The 17401-nt window shown below is 38.5% G+C and overlaps 1 protein-coding gene across 1 annotated transcript in view; it reads right to left on the bottom strand.

Annotated features, from left to right (window-relative positions):
* Nucleotides 1–17401, bottom strand: part of EEA1 (early endosome antigen 1) — a gene marked incomplete at its 5' end in the record, with an annotated part of 61969 nt that overhangs the window by 6944 nt on the left and 37624 nt on the right. The window contains 9 exon segments of the mRNA XM_009698207.1: nt 5981–6166; nt 7059–7253; nt 8686–8787; nt 10298–10628; nt 11228–11367; nt 13321–13476; nt 14719–14832; nt 16277–16477; nt 17100–17303. Coding sequence (XP_009696509.1) covers nt 5981–6166; nt 7059–7253; nt 8686–8787; nt 10298–10628; nt 11228–11367; nt 13321–13476; nt 14719–14832; nt 16277–16477; nt 17100–17303 — 1629 coding nt within the window.

Consider the following 17401-nt stretch of genomic DNA (forward strand, 5'->3'; position numbering starts at 1 on the left):
GCACGAGGTTACCCTAAGTAAAAAGAAACTACCCCAGTACCATTTCCAGCAGCCATACCTTACTGTACATATTCCAGCTTGCATCCTTCCACAGAGAAAAGGTGAAAACATACAGAAGGGCAGAGAGTGAAAGGTGACTGATGAAAAGAGAATGTTTGCTCACACAAATTTATTTTATTCTTTGGGCAAATCAACTGCTCTATAACTCTAGACAGCTGTTACTTAAGAGGCATTGAAGCTATACTGCCTCTTTATACATACTGCCTCTACCCTTCAAGTCATTCAATGTAAATTTTTCCCCAATGACTTAATGAAGCTAGGGCTAGGACAATTGTAAAATTTTTGAAAATCCTAAAGTGAAAGGTACAAGCTAAAAATGCTAATATCGGGACGAAATGTTTCACAGTCTCAGCTGCATCAGCCTTTTAAACACAAAATTTAAACTTCCACCCAAAATCTACTACAGATTATATTTTAATTTGCCGCCAACTCTCCCTATTACCCAGAAAAAGAACTTGGATTTCTCTCTCTACAACAGGTCACAAAAACCCAAGAAACAACCTAAAACTTGCATCCAAGGTTCATTCTATTTGTTCACAGCAAAGTCAAACTTTGGGGTTCTTCTTGAGTTAGTGTTCTGGAGGTTATTTTTTTTAAAGCCTTCAGCTTAGACGAGGACTGGCTCCACTTAGAAGCATCATCCTTTAAAAGAACCAATCAGAAAGAAAAATACCAAACCATCCTCCACTCCTCCAAAACATTGGTATTTTATGGAAATTTTTGATGCTAAAATACAGAATGTGAAGTGAGGAGATTTATTATTAGTAATAAGTTTATTACTTTCAGTGCACCAGTAAGTATTTAAATTCTTTCAAGATAATCTAAATTCTTCATGAAGCTTTTAAATCCTAATCAACCCTATTGTTGAAGGTTAGTGATTTTGAAAGGAACACTAAGCAGAACTTTGACTTCACTTAATTATGCATATGCCTTAGCCACTCCTGTGTTGATTTAAAAACAAATTGATTTATGATGCCTCCTAACCTTCCCTTGTCACGTCCAAAGTATTTTGCCTGAAGAGTCAGAGTTAGTTTCAAACATCAATGATGGAACACTGCTGATTCAACAGCATGTCCAACAACCTCAGTGGCTCTTAAAAAGCTCATGCTGGCTTTTAAAATTAATTTGCAGACAAATTATTTTATTTGATTTCTGGGCTATTAGAGTTTACTACTTAACACTTCCTAAGGTGTTAACTCAGAGATTTTCTTTAAGTAAAATAGGAGGTGTTTTTGCAATTTCAAGCTTTCAGCAGGGTGGGTCTTTCAGAAAGCAAAATTATCCCTCTCTGCTCCACTGTGGGCGGTGGAGTACCGTATTTTCCTAAGTGAGAAAGGATGGGAAGTGCAGCATCATCATATAACATCTTCACAGGAAAACCCAACAGTCTCTGCAGTTTTAGAAAGAAACATAATGAAGCCACAGCTTTTATTCAAATTTGTTTCCAGTAGAAGAAATGTGGTTACATCAAATTTGTTACCACAGGATGATGAAATTTGAAGAAGTGGATAGTGACATCCAAATTAAAAGCCTCACAGAGGGGACACTCCTCTCTCAACCCCACCCTCAAGTGTCTGCACTGGACAGGTTATCTCATTGTGTCTATACCTAGGTTAAGACAACGTAAACGTTCTTATAAGAGAAGCCAGTATTCAGCCTACTCTGCACTGTATTATGCACAAAGACTTCTATAATTCAGTAGTTTGTAAAATAAGAGACTTGGAATTTTGCACACAACTCCGCATACAATAGCTTACATAGATAAGTGCCTCTTAATTGTGCTGTGATTAACAATGATGCTACCGACCTTAACTGGGAAACCATTCAATAGAATTTTAACAGTAAATCAATCCTCTATCTACTTATGCCTTTCTTTCTGTTTTGCTCAAAAGTCCCTCACAGTATCCTTTGGAAACAAACAGAAATCTTCTGGCACATGGTTAAACATTCCAGTTATTACCGTTGCTCCTGGTGCAGACTCCACTGAGACTGTAACTCAGCCCAATTCTTTTGGACTGCTGAGGAGCTCAGATCTTTAACATAAAACCACCTCTCAAAACATCTGATGCCATTTACCTTATTTAATTACCATTCGGTTTTGCCATTGCTCCCAGAACAATATAGGTGTTCTCCCAACAAGATACCCTCCATCAAGAGGCTGCTCTTCAGGACGACAGACAAAACTGAATGCAAGGAAAAGGTACAGAACAAAAGACGCCAATCTGTACTTATTTTGGTAAATAAAAATAGATGCTAGGATGACTGGTACGGAGTTTAAATAAATAAATAAAAATATAAGAAGATATCGCAGTCTGATTCACTACAATTTGGGCTGTTGCAGTGCAAATAATAGTGCCAACAGCAGAACTGGTCCTAGCTGGGTGGTAGCACCTGGATTCATTCCACCTCAGCGAGGTGCACAAGTGAGCATTTTAGTCTGTGTGCTCCCTGATCCCAGTCCACAAGGAGAGACCTGAAACTATTCACAGATGCTAACCTGATTGCTCTTCACTTAAGAAGAAGGGTTAGCCTGACTGAAGGCAACTTAGGCTCCTGACTTACACAGACCTGAGGTTTGGCAGCACGAACATTGTTCCAGAACGTCCACCGAAGATACACTGACAGCGATGCCAATATTGGAGGCAAAGAAACATTCTTTTGAGAACACAGAAGAAACCAGGGCTGACTACAAAAAGCACAAATGCCAAGATTGAAGGATACTTGGCAGAGCTCAGGAGAGCAGGATTCACAAAAAGTATGTTTGCACTAACTCAAAGTCAAGGCAAAAATAACAGTTCTGCATTTTTATTGACTCTTTATATGAAAAAATGCCTTTTCAAAAAAAAATGAAGTATTTTGTGTGTCTGTGTATACAAAAAAATTGATATATTAAATATACACACATATATACTTGTGTATATATATGTGTGTGTATACACATACATACTTGTATATATGTGTATGTATTTATATACACACAAAAAATATTTAGTGGTATGCTTTTTTATTATATATAGTCTTTTTTATCAAAAACTACAGCTTTTGCAAGCACTCAGATCCTACCCAATTTCTTTTTCCAGTTACAGAGACAAAAGCGTCCAAGTGTAGCTACTGTTACAGCCGGTGCATTTTCAAACCAAAGTGAACTTGCAGCAAATGGTCTCCACAAAACCGTAACTCCGTTCTCGCTTCCAATTGCGTTACACCACTTCTCACTTTTCCTCCGCAAGACTTACAGCTTCAAAGTTCACATCTGGCTACAGCTACACGGCGAGGATCTTCTGTTACGGCAGCAGAAAGGAGGACGTTTGGCGGCCCTCTCTCACGCAGCGCTGCGCTTCCCAACCGCAAAACCTGACTGAAGCCTCTGCTCGCTTCCCAGTCAGACCCGCGGCCCCCCGCCGGCGAGGAGCCCGCCATCCCAGCAGGCGCCAGCAGATGGCGCTCAGTGCACGGCCCAGCTCCCGCCATCCCCTCCCAACCGCCAGACCTGCCACCCTGCTCACGTCTCCCACACGCCTCACGGCCTTGTATGATCTATCCCCACGCCTGAAACCTTGGCCTCACCAACAGCTTGGTGCTGCACCACGTGAGAACATTTAAGTTCTCCCTTGTAGTATTTTTAACTAAAGAAAACCTAGTGTTGCTAGGATCTCACGACACGGCCTGGCCTGGGCTTCAAACCGTGCTGACTCAACGCAGCTGTGCAGGGCATTCATCTCTCTGCTGAAAATCCTGCACTGAAAAGACACCCAAGCTCACCTTACATACAAACTTTTAAAAACCTCTAGCACTGCCTACTAATAAGATTAAGATCAATCTGAACCCCAGCCCACCCATCAGCTTCGGTTCCAAATCAAAATCCACAGCTCTGGCTCAAATCATCTACTTTCATGAAGTAACTCGCCCAAGGCAAAACATAATCCAAAGAGAAACTCTACCATAAAGCGGCATTTCAGCTCTCAAGACCAACATTATCACGCTGAGCCTTTCTAAATGTGCTTTTTCCTTTGTGGCCTTCTAAGAGTTATCGCTGCTTCTTCAGGTTAACATTGCAATGAGGCAGCACATCCACGATTATACAGCTTCCCCACCTTTTCCCTCTTCTACATTTTATAGAAAAAAGTAGTGGCAAGCACTCATTAACCCTAATTAATATAAGTTTTTAATTTTATTTTTTTTAAATGAAGTAAATAGTCTCCAAGTTGGTACATCACTTCAGTCCTGAGGACCCCAATCTTCCTCAGGCTCTCCAGGCTCCGCAGAGACTCACACAATCAACAAAGTTACCTGACTGCTCATCTTGAAAATCTTGTTTTCCCATTGCCATCACCTTATTTTACCTTTTTGCACGGATGTTCTCTCTCGCGACCATCCCCGTTCCGGTTTAAAAGCATGTGGGATGCCTACGTCCTATTTTACACTTGCCAGAACTAGAGGCCATCAAGCTGGTTTAATAATACTTATTCAGAGCTATTTTTCCAACGAGCGATACTTAAATGAAAAGTGTATCAAAAAAACAGTTACTGAGCACATCCAATGCTTTTACAGGTCATTGTATTACCAAATGTTGATCTAAACGCATTGCAGGAAATTAACGCACAGAGGTACATGTGCTATAGTAACTAACCAGAAGAAAAAGTACGTTTAAACCACCGTTGCTTGTTAATCATACTGAAGTTCTTCACAATTTAACGTAGCAATTCAACCAAGCTGCACTGAAAGTAAAGCTTCTCTAACCTGCAGGGAAATGTGGCAGGTAATCTAATGGTAGAGAGGAGGAGTAAGATTAATAAAACTCCAACGGCCTAGATGTAAAGGAGCTATTTCTCTTTTCCATAAAACAACCCCGAACCCGGAATTGGGCTAGGGCTCCCCAGCTCACATGGGCCGATCTGAAACGGCCACAAGACCTTTAAGGATTTCAGCGGTGGGACTGAAAGACCTCCACCGGGACAGGTGAAAGGGAGCGATGAAATCTGAGCAGTGACCAAAGGCTCCCTTTATACGTAAGGAAGCAAACAGAAGCTGACATCTAAAAAAGATCAGATGATCTGTCCTCCCGAAGTGCGTATTTCTCTCCATAAACTGCAGAAGAGCCTAGAACAGTGTCAGACAGACACAGACAAAGCTGCAGTGGGATTCATCTAAAGTGAAAAGTGCCAAAGCTACACAGCTTGCCAGCAGACAGCCAGTCTCTGCAGCACAGTATGTCCTGGGACTAACTGGAGCATTGGCTTAGCACTGACGTGAAGGAGGGGGGCAGAAAAAAAAAAAAGTACAAAAAAACCCTTTACTGATTGCCTCAACTCCCAGTAATATCTCTTTGAAGGCACTAAACCCTAATACCAAATCAGATAAATTCAGCTTAGGAATAGCAAAAACTTCAATGACTGAGTTTGGACACTTGTTTTCCAGGCAGGTCCCTAAACCTACCGTTTCTATTAGTTTGACATCTCTGAATGTCTACAGTCAGCCAGGAAGATACAGACAGGGCAAGGACCACAGGAAAAGACTGACAACTACAATTCTAGTTAATTCATCTAGAAGATAGTGGTTACTCACATGCTGGCAGACTTTGCCCTAATTAGCTATGCTGTTTAAATTAGTTGAAGGCTACAATATATAAGAAGAAAAAGCAACACGAAAAATTAATTCTTAAAAGAATACAAAAATAAATCATCTTTCACTTTGCTGCTGCACAAATGCAAGGGTGTTTCAGGTAAACTGGCATATACCCTTGGCTTTAAACTAGCTTCAGGATGTCCTTTGTCCCAGGGGAAGGGATTGAACAGCACTAAATTCTATATATAGCAGAAGAGCTTCTTTCTGTCTATACAGTTCTTGCACTGTTTCTTAGTCTTCAAAACTGGTATAAACAGATCTAAGTCACATCAAACATTAAAATGACTGTAAGTACCTTAAGGTCTTGCCTGGTTGCCAGCAGCTCAGACTCAAAAAAAACATAAAGGGCCAGCTGCAGCTTCTCCATGTTTTCCTTATGTTTTTCATGGGTCTTCTGTAAGTCTGCTAGCTTGACTTTCTCTGCTTTAAGCTCCTGTGCTGACAAAATAGACTGCTGCTGCAGTTTATTCTCCAGTTCTGCCTGAAACACAGGCATAGGAAATTTCATTTAAAGTTACAGACAGTAAAGTAAGCTTTATCATTTCAATAAACTGCATTTCTACTGCAAGACAAGATACTTTTTTCTGCTTACGAAACAGCTGTTCAGTAATCTGATGTTTGCGATTTTACAGTAATATTTTGTAACTAATTTAACCACAAAATTTAATTTATGTCAAAAGACTAAGTGAAACACATTAAGACTAAACATTAAAAATTTAAATAATGTTTCCAAGTTCTAATGTTTCCAAGTCCTGAAGTTTCCACAGGCTGACTAAAGCACAAATATGATCATGTAGCACAGGGCAGCCAAAGCTGGAGCAACATTTAACAGTGCATGGCACATAACACAACATTCCCTAATGTTTTAAGACATTTGAACTCTTTCCTTTATGGTTTATGAGTTTCACACTGTCACTCAGATAAATTCTTTTGGTATAATAAGAGAAGACTTGGTTTAGAACTGCCATGGACGTTCCAAAACACTGCAGAGTCTGTCTAAACTACTCTCACAAAATTCTCCTGCTTCACAAGAAAATGGCAGCTCTTCCCTCATAGCTTGCTCCTGAAGCAAAACACACACATTCAATCTAGCCATTTTTATCACTTTATTGAAACCCCATTCCTCCAGAATTCATATTTCAGCACGGGTTCTTTTTACTTTATTATTGTTGTTGTTGTTGATTATGTTGTTTCTATCTCCAACAGCATCTGAAGACCTTGTTGCCACATCCTGATCTTATCATTTCCAACAAGACTACACCAAACAGCTGTTTATCACAAAGATATACTTTATATATTGACATAAAAGCTGCAGCATTTACCAGAGAAACTGACATTAATTTTCTTAAAGGAGTGAGAGAGGTCAGTCTTACCTTCTCTAAAAGGGCAGTTTTTAATTCGGCTTGTAGTGTCTCACTATGTTTTTTCTTCTGCTCAAAAGATTCCTTTAACTCTCTCAGCTTGCCCTGGAGATGTTGCTCGCTTTTTTCTTTCTCCTTCAGAAGACCCTGAATTTCCAGTACTTGCGCTCGTGCTGAATCAAGTTCTATCGACAACTGCTTAGAAATCTATATTCAAAAATATTAAATAACTGTATATAATTTTAATTTAAATCACTATTTGTACACGCTGTAGTATGTGAAACTGCCTGTTGAACTGTGTGGATGACAAATTACGTCATTCAAAAAGCAGACAATTTCACAGATTAAAAACTAGTCAAAGTTGCTAAAGCTGAAGCTACAGCTTCAGGAAATCAGCTCCCAAAAGACTGCTAGAAGTTGGGGGGAATCCCCTGATTGTAGGAACCTGAAACGCGTGCCCTACTCTACTTTTCTCTAGGCATCTGCTACTATCCTCTGCCAGAGACCAGATACCAACCTATACCTTTCTTGTGATCCAGCATGCCCACTCTTTTACAAAGAGCTGCAGATTATTTGCAGGAAATAGTTTCCAGGTATGCCACTGTTATTTCTTGTGTGGAGAACCACAGTGCCGCTGCTGCTACCTTCTGCTCCAGAGCTAGGTGGTCGAACACTGGCAAGTAGATTTAAAGAGCTACCATTACACATTAAAATCATCTGTTACTCCCAGTTTCCTGCCCTTAGAGCAACTGCAGTCTTTTCTCACCATTCAAAATGGTGAAAGAGCAGGCAACTTTTCTCAAGCCAGCAGTGGTCTGGGCTCTCCTGCTGCCAAACTGCCGCAGATACCAAACTCATCCTCCTGCACTTGCCACAGAGCAGCACAGTGCTTCTGCTGAAGGAGAGAGGAGCCAGAGGAGTAGCAGCAGCGGTCACAGAGCAATTACCATCACACCTGCACAGCCACAAACCCTCTTTCAGGCAGTAAGAGTCCATCACAGTCCATCAAACTGTATCCACTGACCATCTCTCTTCTGATTTCTTTAGGAAACAGGTGACACTTGGGTAAAGAAATCCATGAAAGCGGATTTGGCCTTCAGGCTGCCAGCTGGACTACATGATTTTGCAGTCTGAATGCTCATCTTTACAAAAGAAGTACACTTGGTCCTTACACAGTCACAGGCAAGTGACTTACACAAGTTTGCAAAAGCAACTAAATCCTTCGAAGATATCTGACAATGTCCTGTCAACCACACAGACAGCATACTGATTAGGCGTGAGGCTAAAACAGATCTAAGGATACTAAATAACAACTTTTATTGTATGAAAGTATGAAAAAAAATTAGGACATGGTAATACCAAGTAACTGTTTCACCCATGAAAAAACCTGAAGAGCTAAAAATCCCCCGCCAAAGTATGTGGGGCACAGAAAGGTAGGAGTAAAACCTGTATTTTAAAGCTTCATATTAACATCTAGGAGATGTTTAGTATCACCTTATTTCAGTGCCCCCAGTAGGTTACAATTTGAGAACTGCAATCTCTATCTCTCATCAGTCCCAGCATGTGAGACTTAAAATGAAACTTTTAAACATTTATTATTATCGGTTTCTAGGTTTTTGAAACTAAGCGGACAGCTTACCCCCTCCTTTTTTTCCAGTGAGTTTTTCAATTCATTCCTCTCTTTAGCTACAGACTCCGTTTGTACCTGGAGCTGGTGTTTTACTTCTTGGCAAGATTTTTCCTAAAAAACATAAGACAAGGAAATATTCCTGTGAGCTTCTAAGACTGGGTACCATGTGCTTTTGCCCAATCTACAAAGCCTTGAAAAAGAATGCTTTCCTTTTCAGCGAAAAAGCTTTCCTGCTCAGCTGCAGACATTTTCAGCTCAAAACTTCTCAAAAATCTAACAGGGGTAAATCTAAGCTGAACACAGCCGATACCTTGTACTAACAAACACAACCACGTGCCAAAGAGTTTTTCTGATTAGGGGTAGTCTCCCTGTTTGAAGCTGCTGTTGGCAGCCCTTCTTGTGGGAAGCAGTAGGCTCATCGCTCTTCTGAGGATCCAAAACTTCATGACGATCTAAAACTCACAAGCAAGTACATTTGCAGGACTTGTATGCAAATACAACTACATTTTAAGCCCAAATACTATGCACTTAAGACAGCGGTGAGCCTCTAAATGACTACAGAATTAGAAGCAGAATCTGGACTCCTATGCTTAAGTCTAAATTGGGGAGAAAATCCTTCAAGTTTTCAGGAGAAACAAATATTTAAACAGCAGTAACCAAGTAAAGCAAACAAAAAGGCTTATCTTAAAAAGGTGAAAGAGTAAAGGAAAAAAAAATGTTATTTTTAACTAGGAGTAGATTTTTTTTTAGATCAGAATAAAAGCAGCTCTGAACCGGTTCTGGGATATTATGACCTGTAAGATGAGAAGGGAATGAGAAAGACATCACTACCATGTCTGAGGCAGGGGTGTCAGAACAAGTGTGTAAGAAAATCTGTAAAACATGTATTCATATAGCGCCCATTCACATTACCAACAAAGCAAAAGAGGGAAGAAAAAGGTGTATTTTCAGGCTAGTGAGAGTTCACTTTCTTTACCATAATAGGCTGTTCAGGTGGTCGAGCACTTGTTACACTGCCACTTGTAAGACCCTTCTGAAACTCTACTAGTTCTAGTCCTCCGACAGCACCTTAAGCTAGGCATTTCCCAAACAACCGATGATGTTACACTGCCTGCACGACGCAGCCTTCCAGCGTGTCCAGACAAGCGCACAGGAAGGTTCTACACACAAATACTCTGGAAAGGAAACTAAAATGGCCTCAGAAAAATAACGTCTTCTTCAATATGGTGACACTTTAGCTACGGGTTTATGACTTTGTGTTGTTATAATAAGGCTGATGTATTTTTAAAAAAGGGGACATTTCCCATCAAATTGTTTCACCACTTGTCTCCATTGAGTTTCTTCACCGTATTAAAGGCACGTAGCAAGAAAAAGGGATCCTGTTGTGTAATGACTACCGCATTACTACCGTAAACATCCAGACAAAAATTTAAGGTAGGACATGTGTATGAACTACCAAAAGAAAAAAAAAAATAAAAAAAAATCACAATTTGTTTTTCCTTAAGGCAACTCATTTCCATGCATTGCCATTGTATGTACACTGTTTTCAGACAGAAAGCAAGGTCCTTTTATCAGACTGTAAATACATCAAACTTCATTTCTAATGAAAGAAACTACTAACCATTTCTGCCACAGCTGCTTTTCCTTTTTGTATTTCTTTTTCTAATTCCTCCTTTCTTTTTTTGAATGATTCAGAACTTTTTGAGAGCTTGTCTTTGGTAGCTGTAAGGTCCTTTAATAGAGTATCCTTCTCTAATTTCACTTGTTGGAGCTCTGATGTTGCTGCTTGCATTTTACAATCTAATTCCTTGAGTTGTTTACTTGTATCTTGATTTGATTTCTCAAGGTTTTGTTTGAGGCTGGCCTTTTCCTCCTCCTGCTTTGAAATTTGCTGTTTTGCTTGTTCAAGGGCCTCAGATTTCTTCTGCAAATCCAATTTAGCATTAGACAATCTGCAAGTACAAAGAGAAAGATTTTTTTTTTTAATTCTCCTTCATGAGTTCTTTTGTATCATTAAATGTCTCATTTAATGTATTAACTGTAGAACTATTTCAAAGCCTACCTTTTTCATCCAGAGCATGGGTATTTTTGTCTCTCCAATAAACACATATCAGCAATTCTAAAAACTATTTTGAGATGGATTTTTCTTCCTCAAGTATAATGAACAGAAACTACCTCTTTGCTGCTTAGACATAAATTGGAAATTAGTCTTTGAAAATAAGCTACAGAGCTATGGATATTTAAAGATGGACCTCACTACATCAAACTGTTCAGATATTTTAGCTGACAAGAAGTACAGTGAATAAACCAAAGAAGTGTATTGAATCACAGCAGTCAGTGATTCACGTGAGACATGGCAGATGGAGTCTGCATGGCGCAGAGTGAAAGAAAACAGGTGGGATAAAACTCAGTTCTCGTAGCAGAGGGAACACATCATTTATCTATGATTTTAAGAAGTCACAGGACAGAACAACAAAATTTCAACTCTAGTCCAAACCACTCTAGTTTTATGTCTGACTTTGAAAAGTACTATAACACAGGAAATGCATACGCTTCTCTTGCTGCTTCAAGTTGTTTACTCAGTTCTGCTGTTCGGAGGTCTAATTCTGTAGATTGCTGTCGCTGCTGCTGTAACTCCTGAAGAGCTTGTTCTTTGCTTGCTTTGGCATCAAGAACGTCAGCTTCAAGTTTCTGAGACAGAAAAATAAAAAGTTAGAGCCATCAGAACACAACCAACAAAATAAAAATAGCAATAAAAAGCAAAAGTCATCTAGTCTGTGAGTAGCATTTACTGTAGAAAGTCTTTACTGTAGAAAGCAGTCACAATTCTCGCATATCGTCTACCTATTTCATTAGTTTGCTATTCATCTTTTATTATTTAGTTCCTGCAAATCTCTTGCTCCTCCAGAACGGAACTATTTCAGTAAAACATTCTGAAATCATCTTTAATTTAAAGTCCAGGCAGCCATTTTACTGTAAAGTAATAGATTAAAAGCAGAAACCTTTAAAGAGCCTATCCAAAACACCTATACAAAAAAAGGCCATGCACAGTGCTCAGCTTTGGGGCTGCGTTCTCAGACACCACCGAGTAGTTTCAGCAGTTTCAAATGATTGCTGGTTTACATGTCCCAAGAACTTTGCTGTTCTTTATAACAAAAACAAAGACACAAACTACAGCTGTGAAGAAATTCTGTGCTTGCCTGGAAGAGGTTTTTCTTGGTGTTGTTTTTTCTTTGCGAAGGTACTTGTTCATTTACATGGACTACAAAGAACACTGGAGTCTTCAGCAAATGGGTACTGCTTAGACTCTTCAACGCACTGGCTGTTTCACAGGCACTTCTGCTTTCATGCAGTGGCCATAAAACAAAATGGCTAAGTTTCTCCGAGAAAATTCCCGAGAGCTTTTTGTTTTCTTTTTTGTTGTTGTTTTCCTTTTTTTTTTTTAAATACCATGCATTCGACTGGAATAATTCCAAAGAATGGTGATGACGCCAAGATTTTACACAGAACTGCATTCCTGTTGACAGCATCAACAACCCTGCTCAGTTTCACACTTCAGCTACCAGGAACCTCATAAAATCTTGTGCAAGCAAGCACTGTATTCCTCCCAAGCATTTGTGTCTGTTGGTTACTTGTGAAACTTTGGCAAAAGGATGAAGAATAAAAACACAAATCAAAGTAGGCAGAAAAAAAAAAAAAAGAGAGAGATGGAAGCACAAAATAATTATGCTGACAATGCAAATGTATGACAGCTTTATTTTTTAATATGATTGGATTTAAAATTTTATATGGGGTAAACAATCTTCCTTCTCTTCTATAGAGCACATAAGCTAGGAAAAACACCCAACTCAGTCTTGAGCATTAAGACCACTAATCTCCCTCAAAACAGACACACAACACTGCAAAACCAATTCTGCATTGCTCCTAAGATCCCTGTATCATATGTTTTTATGTATTATGAATTTTGACTACCAAAAATTTTTAACAAATACTGAACAAAGGTTAAAGCCCAAATTTAAAAGCCCTCAAGCATTAGGACTAATTCATATCCTTAACAGAAAATACTAGTATCTCAAAATACCAAAAGGTTCCACAAACCTTCTGCCAGAATTATATGCACTTTAAAAGAAAAACTGATTCCAGAACTGGAATGCAAAACTCAAGATCAAGTTAGAGGAACAATATTGATAAATAAATGTTGATTAAAAAGCCTCTGTAGAAGCCTACTGAAAGGCTTCAGAAATAAATTAAACCAGACAGGTAGTGTTAAGTTGGGCTATGCAATGTAACACATATTCCCTGCTACCACTTGTAAAGTGTATCAGCTTGAAGACTCTAATTTTGGGATGTATTCAAGTTCCCTCAGATACCACTTTCCAGGTAGCACAGAGGTTGGTAGAAGCACACGTACAGGAAAATGACAGTACAGTGGCAATGTCCTACACCTATCTTCTTAGTGTGATACGCTAGCATGGAAGAAGAGGAAAAAATGGAGGATCAGGAAACACTGGTGAAAAAGAAAACCTACAAAAGTGGTATTGATATAATCCTTCCCCCATAATTTGAGCACAGCCTTTATCACATACTACCAAATAGCAGAGAACATCAGTTTCTGTCAGCTCAGACACTGTGTTCCATACAAACCTTAAGCTGTCCCTCTAGCTCTTCAGTTTTCTGTTCTAAATAAAGACGTTTCTCTTTGTACTCCTTAAGATTGGCTTCCAGCTGAGCACAGTATTCCTGCTTGTCATTCAGCTTAGCCGTAACCTGATCCAACTGAGCGCTGACCTTATTTAACTCCTGAGGTAAAAAAAAAAATATAAGGGTTGTTAGTTTCTAAATAACTTCCAAAAATGACTAATGTCATATATGCTTTAAATGATCTAACGTGGTCACATTTAAGAGGAAAATAATGTTTCTTTTTTATTCTGAGGGGCAGGAAATTGAGAGGGGAAAGACAAACACATGCACAAATTCTCTCTGTTAAACTGACTAAATTTCTTTTAAAGCCTCAGTATTTCTCTCAAAGTTTACAGGCTGTGAGCTAAATCTTAACAAAGATGTTTGAAGTTATAAATGGAAGAGGAATTGTAGGCAATAAATGCACTAGATCCTGCTGTTACTACAACAGTAACCAAAAGTAACACTACAGAACCTTAGAGAAAATTTTTGCTGTCTTCATGAAATCAAGCACTACTGAAGAGGAAAGCCAATACCACCAATACCATGGAAACAGTCAGCTCTCCACATACCAGAGATGATTTCAAACCATTTGGTTCAACACAAAACAACATAATTTCCACAAGAGACATGAACACATTCAGCTAGTAACCACTGTGATGACAGCTACACCAAAGCTCGTTGCTCCCCAGCCAAGCAGATTTCTTTAATTACTAATTAATTATTTAATTGTTGCAAAAAGAGGTTCTTCTTTTTATAGCAATTAATTACATTCCCATGATAAAAAAAAATAGTGTTATGTTAGCATCTGCTGGATGTTTCCATGAATACCACAGCAGCACTGATTCTAACAACGCAAATATTTGATTCAGCAGCTGGTGGAATGCTTCACTAGGATTAACACACATTAAAACATGACATTTTAACAATAGTTTTTTGATATTTTTTTTTGCTGTCAGTTGGCACACAGATAATTATTTCGGAATACAGGCATCAGATTCTGAATTTATCTGAATCTGCAATAAGAGTTAAGAGTTTTCACTTGTACCCAGTGCATTCTACAATCTTTTCTTTATAACATACAGGTGAGAATTGAATTATACCCCAACAGGACAGCTCAGATTCTGAACCATAATCCTACAGCAAGGAGTGGATTCCCAAGTAAATTCTTTGCACTGCAAAATATATCTGGTCCAGATCACAGCAAAAAGAACTGAACACATATCACAGTTAAAATATCCTAAATGATGATTTCCAAATGCATATTCACATGCTTATTTAGTTTGTAAACAGACTATTCTTAGGTTTTTAAGTAGTTTTTTAGGTAACATAGAAACTCCATGTTTATATGTCGCTTTTAACCTGTTGCTTATCTTGCAGTGCATGCTGGGCAGTGTCCAGATGATTCTGAAGATCTGCTCTTTGAGCAGCTTTCGCTGCTTCTGCTGAAAGCAGCAATTCCGTCTTTGCTTTTACCTGAAAGACAAGCTGTATTTCACTAAAACATCTATTTTACCATAGCTCATTTTAATTTCTTTTATACTCATCAGTAAGTTTAATAGTACAATCAGTAGTTTTCATGTGCTAGTGTCAAAAAAAAAAAAAAAGGAAGAAAGATTTTCAAGGTTTAGACAAATATTAGGATTTTATGCCACAGTTAGTTCTTACTTTGAGCTAAAAAAACAGACAAAACAAAGAAAAAGAAAACCACCCACCCCATTCATCTTCTATTCTAGGAAAATATTTTTACATACTAACAAGGAACAATGGGATATACTTACTGCATTCACACCCATGCATACATTGATAACCTCAGACTACATGTACATTTAAGGACCTCCAAAATTTTTAAAAGCAAAAAAATAATTAACAACAACAATATGCTTCCACATGCATCCTGTCTTCCTCTGCTTCTACCTGCCTGTTAGGAAGCATCCCCCCTTCCTTCCAAAACACCCAGCAAACAAAATTTAGAAGGTGGGTATCAATGGTGTTGGTGCAGAGTGGGGGTCACCTGCTATTGTGGTTCACTATTTGTCTCCCTAATAGAAATGCTCCTTCTCTAAAGACTGTAAAGAAGCTCACACTGCCTCAAAAAGCAGTTACGACAGTCCATGTATTATTCAGTTCTAGTTCTAACGGCCTGGTGAAAAAACAGTCCAGATAGTGTAGTGAAGCCCAGTAAAAACATGACAAAGCTACATCAGAAGAAGTTCCTAGACCCGTCTGGGAACTGAGTAACACTAATTCAAAAGACACCACAGTGTATTAATCCAACAACAACAGTATTAGCTGCTCCACGTGTACCGATGCAAGAACTTCTGATCAAAAGTTATTTATTCTTTGGAATAGCTGAAAACAATTAGCAGCTTTTAGCTTAAGTGGCACTTGATAGTAGGGAGAGCCCACGTTGAGTCCACACCAGGGAATTTCCTTGTTTAGTAAATTAAATTCACAACAAGGTGGCCCGCAGGTTTTTTTGGTTTTGACAAAAGACACCAGCATAGGAAATTTCTAGGCAACAACAAGATCTTGGTGACTTGATGGATTTTCGCTCTGGTGAACAGTATCCAGGACTGATAAGAGCACAGTTTTGGATGGCTAATCATACAAGAAGAGATGCTTGAGGACAGATTTTCCCAACTCAATTATGAACTTTGGGGTTTTTATAATTAAAAAAAAAGGAAAGAAAAAAACAATATAGACAAAAAAAACACCACAACAAAAAGCCCAACACTTGCCATCTATTCCTATTCTGAATCCACTTCCATTTTCCTCAATTTTATCTGCCTTATTCTACTTTATTCATTTGTTAGTAAAAACATGCAATCTTTCCCAAATGGCTTTGCACGTTCTCTGGAGAGAATACAGAAATCACAAGCAGGATTTATCATCACCAGACAGTACAGAGTTCCATTACCTGTACATCAAGCTGTGATACTTTCTCTTTACTTTCATTTAGCTGGCTGGTTAGTTCAGTGATGTTTGCTTCCAGGGAAAGCACACGGTCTTGAGCAGCCCTTAGATGTGCCTTTTGCTCCTGCACTTGCTCATGCAAATTCTCTTGGGCTTGTTTATGACTTTCTGATTGATTCTTCAGCTTCTCTGTCAGCTGAGTTACCTGCAGTGAAAAAAAAATAAAAAAAAATAATAAAAAAAAGGAGGTAAGTAGAAGAGAAGGCTGGAACAGCATGTCCAAGGAAATCATAAATCTTTTGCATTTTACTGTGTCTTATCATAGCTCTGGAGATTCAACACTATCACATTTCTTTTTCTGAACTATTACAGTAAAGCTATATTGTAGACAATATCAGAGTTTAAATAGGTTACCAGTTGAAAATGGAAGCAAAAGGGAATTATCAACTTGGCCTTACTGTAACAAAACCAAAATACTAAGGAGACAACAGATGCAGGCTAAATTGAACGTTGGTATTGAAAGCAGGAATTAAACCTCTTTTTAAAATAAGAGAAACAAATATGTATATGTATCCAAAAATTGTTTGTAAGCACATATTACTAGCATATGTACGTAGGAAACATCTAGCAAATCCTTCCCCTATGCTGATAGCAAGGAAGTCACCAAAACAAAGTCCTGTGAAATTTACAGTAAGACCTTTAAAGTAAGTATCAAAGAAACAGCAGACTACAGAAAAGATTAGTGTCATATCTGATGAGATGACAGGGAAAAAGGAAACAAGAGTCAATAATCAGAATGAAAGAAAAACAAGTCTCCCAGTTCTCACCTGTATTTGCAATGCATGGTTTTTCTCTTGTAGCTGATTAAGCACTGCAGTTTCTCCTTCACCAGCTTGAATTTTTGCATATAAGTCCTCTCTTTCCTTTTCTAGCAGAGAGATGTTTTCCTTGCTTTTTTGAAGCAAAGCCTCAAGATTTTGAATTTTTTGGTCCTTATCTCCAATTTGTCGTAGCACTTGCTCCAAATCATTCTAGAAAATCGCATAATAGCTTCCTTAATTATAAGGACTTTAGAAGTTATTCCTAATGCATAAAATGTCAGATAAATTTATTAAACACTGTCTGTATG

The sequence above is a fragment of the Cariama cristata genome, unplaced genomic scaffold, assembly GCF_000690535.1.
Source record: "Cariama cristata isolate BGI_N322 unplaced genomic scaffold, ASM69053v1 scaffold10934, whole genome shotgun sequence".
In the NCBI taxonomy this organism is placed as follows: Eukaryota; Metazoa; Chordata; class Aves; order Cariamiformes; family Cariamidae; genus Cariama; species Cariama cristata.